Source organism: Microtus ochrogaster, chromosome 8 (assembly GCF_000317375.1).
Source record: "Microtus ochrogaster isolate Prairie Vole_2 chromosome 8, MicOch1.0, whole genome shotgun sequence".
NCBI lineage: Eukaryota > Metazoa > Chordata > Mammalia > Rodentia > Cricetidae > Microtus > Microtus ochrogaster.
Genome location: NC_022015.1, coordinates 23,579,828 through 23,599,114, shown reverse-complemented (window position 1 = coordinate 23,599,114; position 19,287 = coordinate 23,579,828). Strand labels below are relative to the sequence as shown.

General features: G+C 48.5%; 1 protein-coding gene across 1 annotated transcript in view; it reads right to left on the bottom strand.

Moving 5' to 3' along the window:
* Positions 1-270: 270 nt before the first annotated feature.
* Positions 271-19,287, bottom strand: part of Btbd16 (BTB domain containing 16) — a 49,909-nt gene continuing 30,892 nt past the window's right edge. The window contains exons 9-15 of the mRNA XM_005351375.2: positions 16,855-16,974; positions 9,679-9,770; positions 5,199-5,281; positions 3,790-3,867; positions 2,842-2,940; positions 1,276-1,464; positions 271-339 (exon numbers count right to left, since the gene is read on the bottom strand). Of these exons, the coding sequence (XP_005351432.1) occupies positions 271-339; positions 1,276-1,464; positions 2,842-2,940; positions 3,790-3,867; positions 5,199-5,281; positions 9,679-9,770; positions 16,855-16,974 (730 nt within the window). The remainder of the gene's footprint in view (positions 340-1,275; positions 1,465-2,841; positions 2,941-3,789; positions 3,868-5,198; positions 5,282-9,678; positions 9,771-16,854; positions 16,975-19,287) is intronic.

Genomic DNA, 19,287 nt, shown 5'->3' with positions numbered 1-19,287 from the left:
AGTAGCTGAGGCTCTTAGCCATGCAGCTGCAAGGTTAGCCTGTCGACAGCCTGAGCAAACTTGGACATGAGTTTTCCCCAGATATATCTTTGGATGAAAAGAGAAACAGATTACGGCTAACCTATTACAGAAGAGCCCTAGCAAAGACCCGGTGGAGCTCACAGGCACAGACAGCGGAACCCTGGGCTCCCCTCGTTACTGTCATTTTATTTTCTCTTATGTAGACAGGTCGGTCAGGGCGGGGGATCCCACAGATTCCTCTGAAAACTGTCAAGATGCTGGGAAAATGAATGCAAAGCTGGCATAGATTGGGATGCCCACGGTTTGGATTTTCAAGGCCTGGGAGAAGAAATGAAACAGAACAAGTGAGACTTTCAGGATGAGGCTGCTGAGCCAAAGACAGCCGCAGAAGGTCCTGGTTCCCAACCCTGGCTACCGCGGAGCAGCCCACGGAGAGCATAAACAAACAACATTTTAGACATAATCTAGACACAGTAAAGTATAAATCTTTGAGAGCTGTCCCAAGGCCACACCTGTGCTGTCACCTGATTCCAGTCTCCCCTCCTCCCATCCCCGCCCCGCCCCACCCCACCCCAGGAAACACCTTGAGAAGCCTTCAGAAGCATTACACCTAGGCCCCACCTGGGCAGCCTTTGTTCTCACCACCTGTGTGGTCTCCTGATCACCAACAGGGGCAGCTCAAAGCCCCCGGTGATTCTAATGACTCCCCAAGGCCTGAACCCAGAATGATCCTGGTTTGTGGCACAGCACCATTCCCAATAGGGTACCAGTAAGAGCCCCAACCTCAAACCCACAGCCCAAAGAGTCCCTTGTTGGTCCTCTGGCTATTTGGGGACTGTAGCTGCCAAATGCCAAGCAGGTACTAAGTCTGCCTAGATGTTGGTACCGCCCTGGGGTTGACGGGGGTTCTGGCCTCCTGGGTTAGTCAATGGGAGGCAGATGGCCTGGGAAGGATCTCAGAGGAACTGATGAGCTGTGACACCTTACATCTATATGTAAATACCTATTGACATTTACAAGATGGGTCTGCTGTGCCCTTGGTTTTGATTTGTTAGTCATCCACAACTACTGGTATTTGTTTTAGGAGGTTTTTCATTGGTATCATTTAGACCGTGCTCATCCTTAAGAAACTGAAAACAATCCTCTGATAGATCACTGGTAACTCGAAGATAGGAATGCCCAAAAGAGGGTGAGGGAGGGAACGAGCTAAAAACAGAAGAGAAAGAGGAAAAACCAGACAAGGGGGATGCTCACGTGGCTTTTGCAGCCTGGCTTGATGAACCCAAACTTCTGCGTGATCTGGTTTGTCCTGAACTCCTGCCACCTGCTGTCCACCAACGTCTGGGCTCTGATCTCATACTTCACCAGGCGCTCAGCTCTCAGGCTGATGGCGCTGTGCTCGCAGACGGGGGAGGGGCACTCCAAGTCCGTGTGTCTTATTCTCTGCAAAGAGAGCGGTCCGTCCTACGTAACCCTGTGGCCAGGGCGACCAGAGGTAGCAAACAGTTCCTGGCACACAACCTTCCTGTTCCATTCTATACAGATAGCATGAGGCCATTCTCCAGGAAATTATGCTGGAACCCCGTGACATCTGAGACCTCTCCATATGCAAACCACTTTCAGTGGACGAGGGCTTGGCCATCGAAATCAGGCTTCCTTATTGTTCTGCTGGGATAAAGCCCCAACAGTGTATACAGAAGGGTCAACGGTAGTGTTCCATAATTCATCTCTTCCGTTCAGTTAGAAAGACGCCTGAGGGCCTGGTGACTAAGAATGGAGGACCCAGGAAGAGAAGGGACTCGCTGTGGGGACGCATTGGGAGGTGGTGACCACACTGGCACTAAAACTCAGATTTCATCATTTACTCGTTCGTTCGTTCGTTCATTCATTCATTCATTCATTCATTCATCCACCCTCTGATTCAATCATTTAAAGCTCCCCTAGGCTCTAGGCATGGTGACTGACAGCAGAAACAAAGGGTCATGTGAGAGATGGTTTCTCAGGGAGTTTGGGACTTAGAAAAGAGATTTGTAAGCAGATCCTAAATGGAGTACAGCAGTCCTTCACCATGTCCCCATTATTGTTACTCCCGTCACTGCCAAGTATGTTTAGCACTGGGCTGGGAGCATAGCTCCATGGTACAGCGCATGGTTAGAATACACAGGGCCCTGAGTTCCGTCCCTAACTACCACATTTCAGATAAAACAAAACAGGAATAAAATATACACAATGCTGTCTATGGCAAACCTGTTGCAAGCCCGTTGCATGATTAGAACCTTTAATATGTCTTAAAGGCAGGAGGTTCATGGGACTTATAATAGATGCAACTCGCCCTGCCCTTAAATGCTCTTCTTCAACCTCTCCTAAGGGCTCCAGGAGAACACGGAGCCGTCACTCCCTCACCTGATCCCCCAGATGTCCTATACACTGTCCAGTGTTACTCTGGACAGACTCATCTCCTCTCTCACGTGTAGGCACTACCTGTCGCTTCTGCAAAGAATGACCGTGGGTAAAACATCAGCCATTGTGTACAGACTGAGGATGATTTGACTCCCAGGACAGACAGGCCGAACCCTGACTTTGTCAAGAAGCCACATGACGGCATGAAAGGGAAGTCACTCAGAGTGGACAGCCTCGTCTACTATGGGTACCGACCTCCCTTGCTGGCTGTGAAAATCTCATGGCATCGCATACAGGAGTGTGAGCGGAGCTTCATGACATGGTCTGTGTGAATGATGGATTCCCTTTAATCCCATATGAATCGGGTGGCCCTGAGTGGCTGTATCAGAGGTGGGCCTTTCCGGTGCTCTGGCTTCTTACCTGCATAGAAAAACTGTAAGAGGTAGTATCATGTTTGATTCCCTTTATCTCAAAGAAGTATCCATATATAGAAATCCTTTCCGAGTAAGTGGTGTATTCCTACGTTGGGAAAGAGAAGCGACCGAATCAGAGGGAGATGCCGTCAGTATGCAAAGGCGACTCACTCAAACTGTCCCCGCTCAGACACAGCTACTAACTTCATCCAACATTTACGGGGGAGAAATAATGAGTTAGGTATGGTCTTAAATGACACATATGCTGCAGTGGGTTTTGTTCCAGCGTGATGGACCTATGAGACGTGCCACAAAAATCCACTTTGGTGGGTCGCTGCAACCAGATACTGGATCAGCTAGACATAGGTCCCAAGTCCCTGAAACATGAGTTCTTTTAAGATCCCTGCTAATTACCTTTAAGTGGTATTAAAATATAAACATATGTCTATTGTAACAAGCCTAAGACAGAGCACAGTTGCCAACCCCAGGCCCTGTCACATTGGAGCTTCTTGGCCAACCGTGGTTTGACTGAGATCCACTCACCCAGCTACCAGAATGAGGCAGGTCTGACCACCTAGGCTGGAGACTTGCTGAGCCTTTCATACTTGTCAGTCCTGTGTGTCTGTGTGTGTGTGTTTGGGGGCCAGTGGGGGGATGATTAGCTCATGGTTTCCCCATATACTTTTTGCTTTTAGGAAGAAAACTCAACTCCCAGGAAACCTCTTCCATCCTGGGAAAAGTGGGACCATTGGTCACCCTAGTGGGAAAATTTGGATCACACATATCAGATCGCTGACTGGTCTGTTCCAGTCCTCTGTTTTATGAACTGGAATCTCTTAGGAGTGTGATGGCTCTACTACCGGAGGTCAGAGTGGTCACGGGTAGCCCCATGGAGACCCTTCGCTCAGCATAGAAGGGGTATCCCTTACCCTTGGCTGGGTCGAGTTTTCAGTACCTGCCTAAAGAGTAGCCCAAACCTCATGGCTTGTGTGGAAAGATCTTTCAGGTGGGCCATGTTGCCCCCGCTCTCCAGCTGGAAGGGAAGTATACACAGCTTACTTGATGCACGAGAAAGCACCCCTCATCTCTTCCCATCCTTCCACTCCTGGATCTCCAGGCCCCATGGTTTTAGCTTCAGACATTTACTGAAAATCACCATCTACAAGTACGGTTCCCAGAGTTTTCGGAGTATGTAGAGGAGAGAGGGAAATGGCTAAGCAGTGTGAGCAGGGGAATTAAAAGATGCACGCCAACAGCATTGTCATGTGAGGGACCATGTTCACGAAATGAAGAGTGAGCAGGCCCCTGTGCGACATTCCACAGAGAGGACTGGAAAGTGGGGTGTGGGTTTCAGGAGCAAACCTTACAGATAAAGATGGAAGGAAGGATTGGGCAGGGCCAGGGGCTGGAAAGACGGAGCTGGGAACTTTCTCAGTGTTGTCTCTTTGGCCACTTTTAGAAAAGAGTTCTGAATTATATCCCGGAGAAGCAAGGACTTTCCACAGAGCTGCCCTCTAACGTGCGGGGAGAAGGGCGCTCGGAGGGCTGGCTCCAACATCACAATAAGTACTTGTGGAACTGGCTGAATTTTAACTCGTGACTCATGCATCTTCAGAACTCAAACACTGCCCTGCTTCATCTCTGAGAATGCGCCGCTGGAAACGTGAAAGAAGCAGGGCAGCTTGGATGGACAATCCACAAAGCAGACACGTGGAAAACACTCATGTTTGCCGGTCGGAAAAGAAATGAATATTTAGGGATGAGATGTCATTGTGCCCGACTTCGTTAACAAAAGCAGCTTGAGATTTAAATGCTCCATGCTGCTAAATGTGTGCACAGCGGGGCGAGTATTTCTTCCTGGGGACGGAGTCGCTTGGTCCCAACATCTATTAATGTGTACCAGGAACAAAGCTCTACATATGCCATAGGGCCAGCATTTCTACTGTGGAGAATCTCCTACAATCAAGTAATTCAAACTACAGAAAAAAAAAAAAAACAAAACTAGTATGGAGAGTGGGTTCCCCACTGAAAGGCGTTAGAGACAATGGAATGTGGACAGGGGCTGTTGTCTTTGGGGGATGGTCTGAGGGTGTTTTTTTCTCTGTAGTTTGAACAGCTTCCATAATAAGCACATTCATCTTTGTGTCTACTAGGGTATGGGTTTGGAGGAAGGTATGACCATAGCTCTTCAACCCTGGCGAAATTTCCAGATTGGAGGTCATGTGGGACCTCACCCTCTCCCCTTCCCCTGGAGGAAGCTCCAGCTATGCCCTGACCTCAAGAGGCCCAGAGATTTCAAATGAGGACCGTATGTCCAGAAAAAGCAAAACTGAAGAGGCAAGACAGTTTGCTAAGCCGACTCACTGCGTGATAATGGTTGGCTGTAACCCGGATCAACCAGGACTCAGGGAAGAAATTAATGTTCCTTAACTCCTCCAGATCCTTCCCTTAAAGAAACACAAAGGGAAGTGGTTACGGGCTTATTCATAACATAACCTCAAATGTCTGACTTACAGAAAGAAAAAAGAGCCATCAGGCAAGCAGAAAGGGCTAGGTTTTTTTTTTTTTACATGTTTGTTGTTAAAATGGGAGACCAATATCTAAGAATCACTATGACTGCATGCAGAAGTCACTTATTTTTTAATACATACTCCAAATTTATACTTTTTTAAGTTTTTAATTTTTTATTGCTTTTATTGAGCTATCCATTTTTCCCCACTTCATTTCCTTCCTCCCCTTTCCCCTTCCACCCTCCCCCTTCCAAATTTATTTTAAAAGAAAAACAATGTACGGGACCAAGGAAATGACCCAGCAGTCAGAGTGCTTGCCACGCAAGTGTATAGATTAGAGTTCCGGGTGGACACTGTAGTCTCAGAGCTGTGGAGACAGACAGGAGATCCCTGGAGCAAATTGACCAGCTAGACCAGCACAATTGGTGAAAGACTCTGCCTCAATATATAAGGTGGAAAAGGCACATGTTTGCATGCTTACACATATATGGGCATGGATACACACACACATAAACACACCATAACACACACACTTATACAAAGAAACTTCAAAAAGAATAAAATAATCACTCCAAACTGAAGAGCAATTTCAATTTAATAAGAAATGTCTTGTACTATATACTATTTATTAAAGTTTAAGTTAGCTGGATGTGGTGGCTCATGCCTTTAAGGTCAGCACTTGGGAGGCAGAGGCAGGAGGATCTTTGTGAGTTTGAGGCCAACCTAGTATACATAGTGAGCTCCAGGTCAGCCAGGGCTACATAGTGAGACTCTGTACCAAAAATCAAATAATGCTAGCATTTAAGTTCTATGATTCTTAGAGAAACATGGTCTCAACAACCCTGCCAGAGCAATCACTGCCAGATGAACCTTCATGGGTTCTCAGGAAACGACATTAAAGTAGAAGGTGCACATCAAAGCCCCCGAAACAGGTTAGGCAGTTTGAACAATCTGCCACACACTGCCAAGGTTTTTCCATCCTCTTGACGTTATTATCAACAAACATTACAGAGAAGAAGGGAAGCAGCTACTTAGGCTGTGAACTGTTTCTGGCAAGGCTGGAGAGATAGCTAAGTGGCTCTGTGTTCCTGCTGCTCTTGTGGAGGACCTGAGTTCAATCCCAGCACCTTCAACAGGCGGCTCAATTATTGCTCTAGCTCCAGGGGACCTGATGTTCTCTTCTGACTTCTGCAGGCAACTTCACCCTCCGCTCCATAAAGTTAAAAATTATATATAGGGGCTGGAGAGATGGCTCAGAGGTTAAGAGCACTGGCTGCTCTTCCAGAGGTCCTGAGTTCAATTCCCAGCAACCACATGGTGGCTCACAACCATCTGTACTGAGATCTGGCCCCCTCCTCTGGCGTGTGGGCATACATCGAGGCAGAATGTTGCATACATAATAAATAAATAAATCTTTAAAAAAATTATATATATATATATATTCTGCTTCTGACGAGGCATGGTGGCACACACCTGTAATCCCAGCACTTGTGAGGTAAAGACAAAAGAATCAGAAGCATGAGACCAGCCATAGCAAGTTTAAAACCATTCTGGGTAAAATGAAACTGTCTCAGAAAACAAAACAAAACAAACAAACCAACAAAAAACCCAGCAGTCATTGAGATAACTCAGAGAAAAGGGAGTTTGCTGTCAAACCTGATGACCTGAGTTTTCAAATCCTCAGGATTCATGATGGAGAAGAAGACACAGACTCTTGTGAGTTGTTCACTGATCAGCTTCTGTTTTTATTTCCCTCCACACTTTCCCAGAGTCCCTAAGATAGTCATAAATTACAGAACACACCATCCCCTCAGTTCCGGCATTTCCAGTCTCCTGGCTGCAATCCTTGCCTGACAGGGGGCCGGGGCTAAAATGATATTATCAATGTCACTAGAGCATCTAGAAGCAGCTTGCAGAGCTCCTGACTGCATCAGCCACTCCCAGGGTTTCAGCTATTACCACATCCACAGGTCTGAGAATGGCTTTGAAATCGTTCTCACAAGTCCCTTTAGGGGCAGCTCTCTCAGCAAGTGGCTTTCTGAGCTGCCCACAACATATGGACAATATTTTTGTCCTCTTTCCAAATCCTGTCACCTTTCCTTGACCCAGAGCATGAAGTCCAGGCAACAAAAGCCTAGCTTAGGGCGTAGACCTGGAGCTTTGGGAGTCATTGAACAATGCTTCTCAAATGCATTCAAAAGAAAAAAAAAATGTGTTCCTGGTGTATACAGTGAAGGAAACATTGAGTTAGTCCGTAGGAAATGTCCCAGTGTGTGTCATAAAGGAGAATTGAAAGTGTCACCCCCGAGCCTGTTGTACCACATCAGTCCAGCCAATTCTAAAGCCAATAAACGGCACTGAACTCTTCTGGTCTCATACTCTGCTCGGTATTCACCGCAGGGGTGGGGAACAGGAAATAAAGTTGAGGTTAATATGCTTAGCCTGAGTATGTTAGCAACCAGAGACAGAGTAGCTCATAGGTGGGGTGGGGGGAAAGGAGAGAGCCAGGCTGAGTGTGGCTTTGCAATGAACTTTGACCTCTAAAGACTGAGGTCTAGTTGATGAAGGAACTGGATCCACAGTACAGAATCCGGGAAGCATGCATTTCCTTCTCAGGAGGAATGCTTTAAGAGAGAGTCAGTTTCTCTCCCAAAATGCCAAACAAGTGACCTAGAAGCTAATCTCCTGCAGCAGCAGTGACTCAATTAGACAGCCTTGGGTGATGGGTGTGTCCTGCAGCTCAGGAGTAAAGTGCTTGCCTAGCACGCATAATTCAACAGGTTCAGATCCTCAGCACCACACAAATGAGTGTAGGGAAACATCGGAAACCCTAGTACTCGGGAGGTGGAGGCAGGAGGATCAGAAGTTCAAAGTCATCCTTGACTATATACTGAGTTTGAGGCTAGCCTGGGGTATATGATACTCTGTCTCAAGACAAAGGAAAGAGTTGGGGGGTGCTTTTGGTGGTGACACAGGCTTGCAATCCTCACACTCACGAGGCTAAGGCAGGAGTCACAAGTGTGAAGCCAGACTTGGCTGTCAACATGACATAAGACTTGCCTCCCTCAGATTGGTATGTAGGTCTGTCTGTGGGGACATTTTCTTGATTGCTAATTGATGTAGGAGGGCCTGGCCCACTGTGGGTGGTGCCATCCCTAGGCAGGTGGACCTGGGCCTTATAGGAAAGCTAGTTGAATGTGAACCTTGGAATAAGCAGGTAAGCCACTTTCCCCATGGTGCCTTTCTCTGTTTCTGCTTGAGTTCCTGCCCTGGTTTCTCTCCCTAACAGACCTGGAAGTGTAACCCAAATATACCTTTCCTCCCTAACTTACTTCTGGTCATGCTATTCATCACAACAACAGAAAGCAAACTGTGATGGCCCTTTCTGCCCATCATGCTGTTGTGCTTTCCTGTCACTTTAAGGGACAAGCCACGCCCACTCCCATTACCTCTGACCTGCCTGTGCCATCTTGGGCCCTTCCTTTTCTGCTTCCTTGACGTGCGTGCTTTTTATTATAAGGAAGACTGGGAATGTTATGGTTTTGGTCCCTTTAAGAGACAAGCCACACCCATTCCCCTCCCCATCCGCTGAGGCAGGCTGATCTTCAGCTTCTGGCCTGAGCTCGTCCTCTTTTCCATCTTCCTCTCCGAGAGGCAGCTTCACTTCTGCCCCTCTCCCCACTTCTCTGCTTCCCCCCTTCTCTGTCTCTTTCTCTTTTCTCTCTCTCTCTCTCTCTCTCTCTCTCTCTCTCTCTCTCTGTCTCCCCCCTTCACCCTTCCTCCTCCATAACCCCCTGAATAAACATTCAATCTCACCCTGCATGTCGTGTCTATCCATGTTTCTGTCTTCTGCCCACCCGCCATGTGTCTCCCTGCCTGGGACCAGCCATTGCTCAGGGACAAGCAGCCGTCTCTGCCTGGGGCCCACTGCCTGTCGCCACATGGCCCACAGTCACCGCTCAGGCCACCGCTCTGGGACCGGCAGCCATTTCTGCCTGGGACTGGCTGCTCCCAGGGCCCGCTGCCTGCCACCACATGGCCCCCCCGCCACCATTTGGGACCTACAGCATTTCTGCTGCCTACTGCCGCAGGGATCTTGCAGCATTTTTTAAAAAAAGAATAACACATGCTATTCACGGAACTTCTGCTTATCCCCCATTTTACAGGTGGGGTGACTGAGACGGAAGTCATACATCTTGAGAGTGACCATCCCAGGGAGCATTCCTGCGGCAACATCTCCTGGGGCTTCTGGGGGGTGTCTGAGACAATATCTGCTGGGGGTTCATCCCAAAGAGCCCCCCCCCGCACATGGTCCCCTAGGTGGTGACACTTACCACTGGTGATGCCATGTAGACGCAGGCAAAGGAAGAGTGGCATCCAGGTCTGTCCTGCATCTCGCTCCAGAAAGCAGCACTTCTTGGGAAAGCTTGGAAGAGAAGAACAGAAAGTCTTCAGAGAACTCTCTGGAATGCATGAGCTGCTGAAAGCCATGACCTAGAGACCAGTGGTTTCTGCAGCAGGGCTAGAACGAGGCAAAAGCGTGGAAGCAGGGACCATTTAGGCAATACAAAGAGATGAGTGGTTACATTCCCCTCTACTTCTGAGCTGTGCACATAGTAGGTGCTTAGATTATGAGTATTAAATGATTGACAAGAACATAAGCCAATCGCAGGGAATTTACATTTTCTTGAGTTTCACAAATCTGTGGAACAGACAAAGTAAGTTCTGTCAGCTCCATCTCACAGAAAACTGAACCTTGGCCAGGCTTTGCACCCCAGAATCGAACATCTGACTCTTTAACGATGTGGCCCTTGCAGGAAGAACCAAATTAGGCCTTTCAAAACATTGCTGGCAGAATTAGGACAAACCCAAGAACCAGCTATGGGTCCCTGGTTTCGCTACCGTTCTGTGAGGCCCTGTGCCAATGTTAACGCTGATGAATTGCAACACAGGCTGAAAGTCAGGAATCGGTAGAGAAGGTCAGATTCCCAGGGAAAGATGTGCTCATGGGGACCCACACCTACCGCTCTTGACATAAGGGTCTCAGTGATCCGCAGCTTAAATAGAGTCAGCTGCAACCACACTGGGAGAGGCCAGGCCTAGAGGGAAGCGTGTGGTCCTCAAACACAGAAGCCGTAAGGCTCCCAGTTTGCTACTCTGCTGGGAGCGGAAAGAGTTGCCGGAGGAGACCCAGGGCCTGGTCTTCCCTTTGGGAAAGTACTTGGGCCAGAAGGACTGTCCTCCAGGCCCTCTCTGGACAATCGTCCTGTCTCAGAGAACTGGGGAACAACTTCGAGACAAGCACTCGAGTTCCATAACCCTGGGAGAGTGCCGAGGACATGCTGCAGTGGCTGATCTGAGAGGCCGTGGTCAGCCCATCAACCAACCAACATGGAGGCCTGGAGTCAGGCACACCATGGTCCACTCCTGGCCTGGTCACCCGTCAGTCATGTGACTGAACCCATCTGAGCGTAATTCTCCTCTGTGGAGACAAGGGTCACGTGTGTCTGGTTGGATGGGTGGGAGAAACCGAGGTGACGGTACTTGGCACGTACTTGGCACAACTGCTGGAACCCAGCAAAGTCTCCTGTACCTAAGTCCTCCTGGGACTCAGGCATCTTGGGGACATGGCGCTGTTCCTGGTGGCATTCATCACCAAACACATAGAGATCCACTTAGCTGGCAGCCTCTGATTTTCTAAAATCTCAAAGGGCCTGAGGGGTGTGCCCCGCACTCTGGAACCAATCAACTTCACTCTTCCCCTATGGCTTGGAGACATCCTCTGTCTATGCTGCCACACAGGTCTAGCCTAGCACCTTTCTACCTGTCTTGATGGTGACAGCAAACTTCCGTCGATGTCATAGGATGAGTCCAAGAATAAGAATATAAAAATGTAGATTCCAAAAATTAGAATGTAGAAATAAAGAAATATAAAGTTGTCAGCCTAGGAGAATGAGAGCAGGCTGTCAGCGGCTTTCTCAGCAGTTTAAGGATTAACTATGAACAGTGGGTTACGCTGCTTTACAACCCATAGCTCTATTTGTGGGGCTGAAGCAGCTTTCTGCTCTGCAAACTGAGGCTCGGCTCATAGATCCACCCCCCCCCCCCCGGCCACTCATGACCAGACATTGACGTGAGCTGAGTTAACTTTTAAATGATGGGATGTATGTGACTTTTGACTTTTTGGTTTTATATTGTTCCATACCTTCCCTGCTATGAGAAACTGGCAGTGTCGGGAGGTGCAGAGCCGTGGTAGACACTATCAGGAAATGCCAGGGGAAAACAATGGACTAAATACAAATGCTAGTTTAACTGAAAATCTCTGTTAATGGAAACTGCAAAGAAGGGCAATTTGTATCCGAGTTTTACCTTGAGATTGCAAAAATTCTTTTGTTGTTGCCTAATGCTTGCTATAAAAGGAGGAGTTCAGAAACCAGTCTTTGCCACAGCCTTACAAATCCATCTTTGGCTGTAATCTCAGCTCGCTGATAAGTTTTTTTGTGGAGATTTATTTTTTTAATTTTTATTTTCCTGGAATAAAGTTTGCTTCTGGATTATTAGACTTTGGTGGTCTGTCCCCATCTTTGTGCGAACCCGGTGAACCCAACATCATAGAACAGGAACAAGTCTGGGGACCTCCTGCCTGGCTGTGCCAGTGAATTCCAGGCCCTGTCTTCCCAGTCACTTCCCAGATCTCATTGATGGTTCATCGTTCACTTTTCAGGAGCAAACTGTCTAAGGTTCCTCAGCCCCCAGGGACTGACCCCTTAGGGAAGACAGTTCCTGGAAACTCAAACACAGACTGGTAGCCTCTGGGTCCTGCTTTCAAGGTGTGCCCCCCCCCCTTCAGACCTCCTGAAAGGAGGTGGGGAGGCAAATTCCCTTCCGAGGTCACAGACTCTAATTTTATTTATTTATTTTTTTGGTTTTTCGAGACAGGGTTTCTCTGTAGCTTTGGAGCCTGTCCTGGAACTCCCTTGGTAGACCAGGCTGGCCTCGAACTCACAGAGATCCGCCTGCCTCTGCCTCCCGAGTGCTGGGATTAAAGGCGTGCGCCACCACCGCCCGGCTCAGACTCTAATTTTAAAGATCATTCCAGCCTCAGCGTTCTCACTTCCCCCTTCCCACCGTCAGCTGGAGTCAGCTTCCCTTGTGGATGAGTCAATGTGAGGCTCACAGCGCTGTTGGCCCTGCAAACCCGAGCCACCAGGTACAGACCCGAGGATTCTGACACATACTGTACCATGGAGGAATCTGAAGATGTTGTACCTGGGTGTGTTAGTTACTGTTTGTTTGTTTCCATGACAACACCTGACAGAAGACCTAGACCTTATGGAGTCAAACAGGTAGGAAATGATCCCTTTACTCCTAACCCCAACACAGGGTAAATAACACAGTTCCACAGTGGCCCAAAGATGCCACTGTTGCTCAGTTTCTTCTGCCAAGGGCGTCATGGGTCACTGTCCTCAACTCTCATCTGGGACATGAGCATGGTCACCTCCATGTGCCAGGGTTGGGTTTCTGGTCCAAGGCCCTACTGGAGTCATGGCCGATGTGGGATGCGGACCAAAGACTTCTAGGAGAGAGTGTGTAATGCTGTACGCTGGGCCTGAGCACATATGTGTGTTCAGTGTGAAAATTCTCTCAAGGTCTCTGTGCTTTTCCACACAAATGTTCTACAGTTTAGTTTCCAAACTAAACGCTTCAGGGGCTGGAGAGATGGCTCAGCAGTTAAGGGCCCTGGCTGGTCTTCCAGAGGTCCTGGGTTTGATTCTCAGCATCCACATGACAGCTCACAACTTCCTTTAACTTCAGTCCTAGAAGATCTCATGCCCTCTTCTGCGGGCACTGCATCCATGTGGTACAGGCTGACGTATGTTCAGACAAAACCCCCATACACATAAATAAATAAATAGGTTTTATAATATTTATAGTTTGTTTTTCTAGACTGGGTTTCTCTGTGTAGCCTGGCTATCCTGGAACTCACAATGTAGATTACGCTGCCTCTGCATCCCAAAGGAGATTAAAGGTGTTTGCCATCACCATCCAGCAATAAATAATAATTTAAATGGACTTTGAAGTTTTCTGCTTTGGTCATTATCAAGCGTATGGGCTTTACTAGCTGTTTGGTTGGGTATTGTCAACTTGACACAAACGAGACTCCCTTAGGCATAGACAACCTCAGTAGGGGAATCGCCTCCGTCATATTGGCATGATTAACAGTTGACATGGGAGCACCCAGGACACTGTGGGCCCTGGGTGGAGTAGGAGCACAATCCAGGCAAGTGAATAAGCAGCTCTCCATTGTGGTCTCTGCATGGCTTCCTTCCAGGATGGCCTATAACCTAGAAGCTGAAATTAACCCTTCTCTCTTCAGGTTTCCTTCGGTCTGTGTTTTATCACAGTGTAGCAGCTCTCCCGGATTCTGCAGTAAGTCGAAGGGAATGGGAGCTTTTCCTCGGCGGAGGGAAGCATTAGCTTTGCTTACACATTCTTTCCTATAAGGAGATGTTGAGATTCATTCTGCACAGCCTGGACAGCCTGTCTATTTTTCCAAAATAATCACTGGGAAGAAACAGCCTATAAGGTGCCAAGGTGTGTCTGTCTGTCCGTCTGCATGTTCATGTGCGCATGTGTGCACATGTACAAGTATGTGGGTGTGTGTTGCATGTGTGTGCATGCGTGTGTTCCCATATGTGCTATGTGGGGACACAGGCTCCCTTTCTACACCGGTGTACTTAGCGAAAAAAGCACCTGGCGAAGTCAAGAATCCTCCTGTGAGTGTACCAGGCGCGTGGTACGCATTCCGGAAGTATTTGGTGAATGAATGAAACATTTTGTACAAGTCCATGAGGGAAAAAAATGGAGTAGCAATAACTCAGACATATATATCTATCTATATTTGCTTCTGGCCTTTCTTAGGATGAGCCTGGAATAGGTGAGAACGGAGCCACGTGACTGCTGCTGTGGTTACTATTCTTAGCCTCCCTTAGGATGCCTAGCCGGCCAGACTGCTCCCACGGCTGGAGCGCTGCCGCCTCCCTGGTTAGCTGCAGGCACACCCTTGCTCTCTAGTATTTAATCAGCTTGTCTCAGTGTTGCCTCATTATGACAATCTCACGTTGGAGGTCGCCATAATGTCTGGTCCTCAGTGTCCATTTCTTCTCAAGAAGATGGCTCAAGATCACGGTCATTCAAATGATTTCGCCAATATGTTCACCGCCCCAGTAGAAGCTGCTGTCCTCAGGGCTTAGGCTGGACCAGTGGAGATGACGTGGATACAGGTGAATAGCAGTCCCAAGGGAAAGGGAAGGATCTAGGGTTTGGGGCAATGTTGGGTAGAAGCAAGTATGAGGTTTGGGGTTAAATGCGCGTCAGTATCCAGAGACGTGTCTGTGCACTAGCTAGACACCGGGAAGAAGGCCCATGGGTCAGCCCCACGAAGCCCATCCTTGGTGGAGGGGCCCACACTTCCACTCCCCCCTAGCACATCTTCCTCACACCTCAGCACAGCTCCAGTGAGTCACTACACGCTAGCTCACTCCCTATCTCCCTGTGCGAAGACAAGAGCTGACCTGCAGCCAAGTGGTAATTTTCCCTGGTGGGCATGACTCATTGGAAAGAGTGTCTCTGGGATATTAAAAGACCGGGGGAGGTGGGACTAAAACATTTGGGTTTCAAGCAAATTATATAGAAACAGAGCACAGCACACACAATTCTGCCACCAGTAAAGCTTTCCCCAAATAACAAGGACAAGAAAAGGGCAGGCTTAGCAGTTAGCACGCCGCCCGGCTGCTCTGGGAATGGATGAGATGTTTCAAAACAAGCCATATGAAACTTGGCTCAAACAGGTTAATTTGCTCATTAACATGTGAAGACATACTTATCTGCTAAGTTCCCATGTACAAAGAACATGCCTCATCATGCGAAGAGACCCCGATTTCTATTCCTGCAGGAACATGGACCAGAGAGATCAGCCAGGTTCCCCACAGCTTTCTTTCGAGAGCAGGCTCCTTACAAGGACTTGGGATGGTCTCTGGCTACAGGGTCACCACACTCACCCACCATCTGGGATGTATGGATATGAGTTCATATTTAAAATAAATTATGGTCTGCTCTTAAATATTCCCCATAAGCTCATGGATTAGACTTGGCCACTAGGGATGGAGAAGCCTCCAGTTTTGGGCCTAGTGGGAAGAAAAGAGGCCTCTGATATCTGTTCTAGGAAGGGATAGCACAACTCTAATCCTTACTTTGTTTTTGCTTTCTGGTCATCATGAAGTGAGAAGCTTCGTACCCACCACAAGGCTCTGTGTCCACACAAGCCCCGGGGTAACAGAGCCAGTCAACCATGGATGGAAACGCTTGCCCCTGAGCCAGAATGGCTTGCCACACAAACATGAGGAACTGAGTTTGGATCCTTAGAACTCATGAGGATCCAGGCTGGGTGGCGCATGTGTCTGTAACCCAGGGATCCTGTGGTGAGATAGGAAGCAGAGACCAGAGACAGCCCAGTTTGGTGGCCAGCTCACCTATCGCATGTAACTGCAGACAAGAGACTTTGTTGCAGACAAGGTGGAAAGTGAAGACCAACACCCAAGGTTGGCTTCGACCCGTGTTCTGTGGCACATACACATCCCCTGTGCTCACACATAAACCTGTGTGCATACACATACTTTCCATATGCATTACGCCCATGTACACACACACATCACAGACACACACTACATACACACAGACACACACACACACGAGACACAGAGAGACATTAAAATGAACAAGAGCCCTTCAGTATTATGCTGATAAACAGAAGTAAAAAGTAGAAAGTTTTCTCGGGAGTGCCTGGTAAGACACCCTCAATGGACACTCAGTGTTTTCACTCTAATTACCAGTTTTTACAGTATAAGAAGCTAGATTCGTGCTAGGAAACTTCTGCACATTCAAATGTTTTTATTTTTCCAGAAAACCCAGAAATCTCTATGCAAACTATAAAAATAGAAGGGAAAAACCTCTGGCCTGATGTTTTAAGGTCAGTGTAGCACGGTCATTTTCCTGAACTATTATTACCTTGTGCGTCAGGGTTGTCACTGGGCACACCAGCTCCCCAAGCATGTGGCTATCTCAGAGCAAAACAACCGCATACGATCATCTCTTCTAAGTGCTCTGAAGCATTCGTCACCACAGGCTTCACCTACGCTCTCCAGATGACGCTGATGGAAATCATATTACCGACATCTTTTTCCCTCACAATATTTTAAGCAAGATAGAGAGATAGAGGGATGGCTCAGTAAGTAAAGACGCTTGCCACCAAGCCTGGCAACCTGAGTGTGAATCTCGGGGATTTCCCACAGTGGAAGGAGAGAATTGATTTCTGCAAGCCGTCCCCTGACTTCGCTGTGCATCCGTGGCATGCACGCCCATACAATAAGTAAGTGAACGATTAATCAATTCATTAACATGGTTTAAACCAAGATACCTATGTTTTGTCGGTCAACGTTACGGTGCATTACCTGCTAAAAAATGACAGCATGGTCTCATGGATTGGAATCGCCTGGACCTTGCAGTTCAGCTGCAGGTAGACCCACATGAGTAAGGTTTTCAGGAGGTGGAACTCACTAAAGGTGAACAACCTGGTGGAAAGGGCAGACGGAGAAGAAACGTTAGGACTAGGAGGGAAAAGCCACTTGGAAGAGAAAGGAAAGGTAGAAACGAGTCTGGGGGTGAGACACAGCCAACCAGAGCTTCTAAGTGGCCTCGGACAGGGAGATGCTGAGTAACTTGTTCAAGGTGACTTGTCTCAGCTGAGGGAGAGCTAGGAACCAGAGGCTGGGCCCTGTACTCCCAGCTGCCTGCCATGCTGCTACTGAAGTGTTCTCGTTTGGCGAGCTCTCACCGAAAGCTGCGTTCTCAAGTCGTTCCGGGTTTTAACTGTAACCCCATAGCACACAAGCCTCTGAAAGGAGAGAGATGCACCCGGCTTTGAGAGCTGCTGAAGTTGGTCCCAGCCTTGAGTTTATTTAACATTTCAGTCTGTGTTCATCGTGACTCTGTGAGACATTGCACACAGATACTTAAGAAGTCAGGTTATTCAGTCAGCCATTGTTCCTTCTCGCCTGCTAAACTGTGCAGCCAGAGTGAGTGTCTCATTGGCCCCACGGGGCCTTGGCCTGTCTGGAGGCTGAGATGAATAACTTTCTTAGGTCACACGGTTCTGGGTTCAGACCCAGGCATGGGTCCGGCGCCTCTAGTTTATGGCTGTGCCCTCTCGGCTCTGAAAGAGCAGTCCTAGCCACTTCTCAGAATGGCAGTGGTGAAGACCAGCGGAGAGAATTCATCGTGGAAGTGTCCAGCTGTGGCTGTAGCTGTCACAAGGTAGCGTTAGAGGGCACAAATTCATCATGGTTCTGGAGGTCGGAAGTACAAAATGGATTTAGCGGGCTCTGATCATGGTGTGAACAGGATCGGCTGGTCCTTCCTGGAGGTTCTGGGAGAATCTTTCCCCTGCCTGTCTTGGTACCTGGGAAGCTCTGCCATCCCCTGGCTTTGGGCCCTTCTTTGGCAGAGTCAGCAATGCGACATCTTCCGATCTCCTTTCTCTCTTTGACTCTTCTCTTGCACATGTGGTAAGAGTCTTCCTGTGATCTCCTGGGCTGACCCCTATGTCCCCAGGGTAGCCTCGAATTTTGAAGTCAGCTTGCTAGCTGCCTTCATTTGACCTGTAACCCCAACACGCCTTTGCCATGCACTCGGACATAGTCAGGGGTTTCAGGGATGATGTGGGCATCCTCGGGGCCATTACTGTGCTGACCACGCACAGATAAAGTGCTTAGGGCAGCGTCTGGCACATGACCATGTGTCCAGCAATGGCAGGTCTTCCTCAAAATGGCAGTGATGGCCCTTGGCTTCATAATCCAAGCTGTGGCCACAGCAGCAGGAGGTGTATCCTCAGGGACCCACCGTGCCACATGGAGTGGTGGCACACGCCTTTAATCCCAGCACTCGGGAGGCAAAGGCAGGTGGATCTCTGTGAGTTCGAGGCCAGCCTGGTCTCCACAGTGAGTTCCAGGACAGCCAGAGTGACATAGTGAAAAAAAGCCCACTGTATCCAAAGCCATTGCGGCCCTCTCTAGGCCCTGCTGACTCAGCTGTCTAAGGAATGGTTTAGACACTTCTTAAACCCGCTGATACTTCTGGTGTCAGACCTTGGGCAGAACACCTCGTTATAAGTTATGTCATAGCCTCTTCATCCCCCACCTCAAGGGGTCACTGTAGGTGAAAACCAAGCTAGCTCATGTCTCAGAGAGCAACGCAAATGCCACCCTCCCACCTCCCACACTATTTCTGGACACAGTATAATTGCTGCGTTCCTTGTAGGTTTCCAGGCCACCTACAAATGCAGAGTCTTGAGTCAGGCCAGACAGAACCAAGCTGGTCACTGTCTGGGCCTCAGCAGCAAGGCGGGAAGAGGAAGGCATTTCTTAGAGGCAGATGCCATGTCCCCATAGAGAGTTTAGTCAGCTGGGTGTGTGTATGTGGGGGGGGGGGAGCAAACTGTGTGGTTTCTCGAGTAGATGCTACACTTGTGGCCTTTAAGGCTTGAGTTCTTAGCAAGGACGAGTCAGAAGTGACAGGAGGGGTCATCTGGGGTTCATCACATCCTGGCTTTTATTAAGACGTTTACTGAAGTTGAGGTCTCTGCATTTAGGACATCAGTCTCTAAAAGCATTTCCAGGCATGTCCAACCTGCAGCCCCACCCCACATGCTGCATGGACCCCAGGAGAGTGACAGATACATTCTGATATAAAATCATAAATGTAGGGCTGGAGAGATGGCTCAGAGGTTAAGAGCACTGATTGCTCTTCTGGAGGTCCTGAGTTCAATTCCCAGCAACCACATGGTGGCTCACAACCATCTGTAATGAGATCTGGTGCCCTCTTCTGGC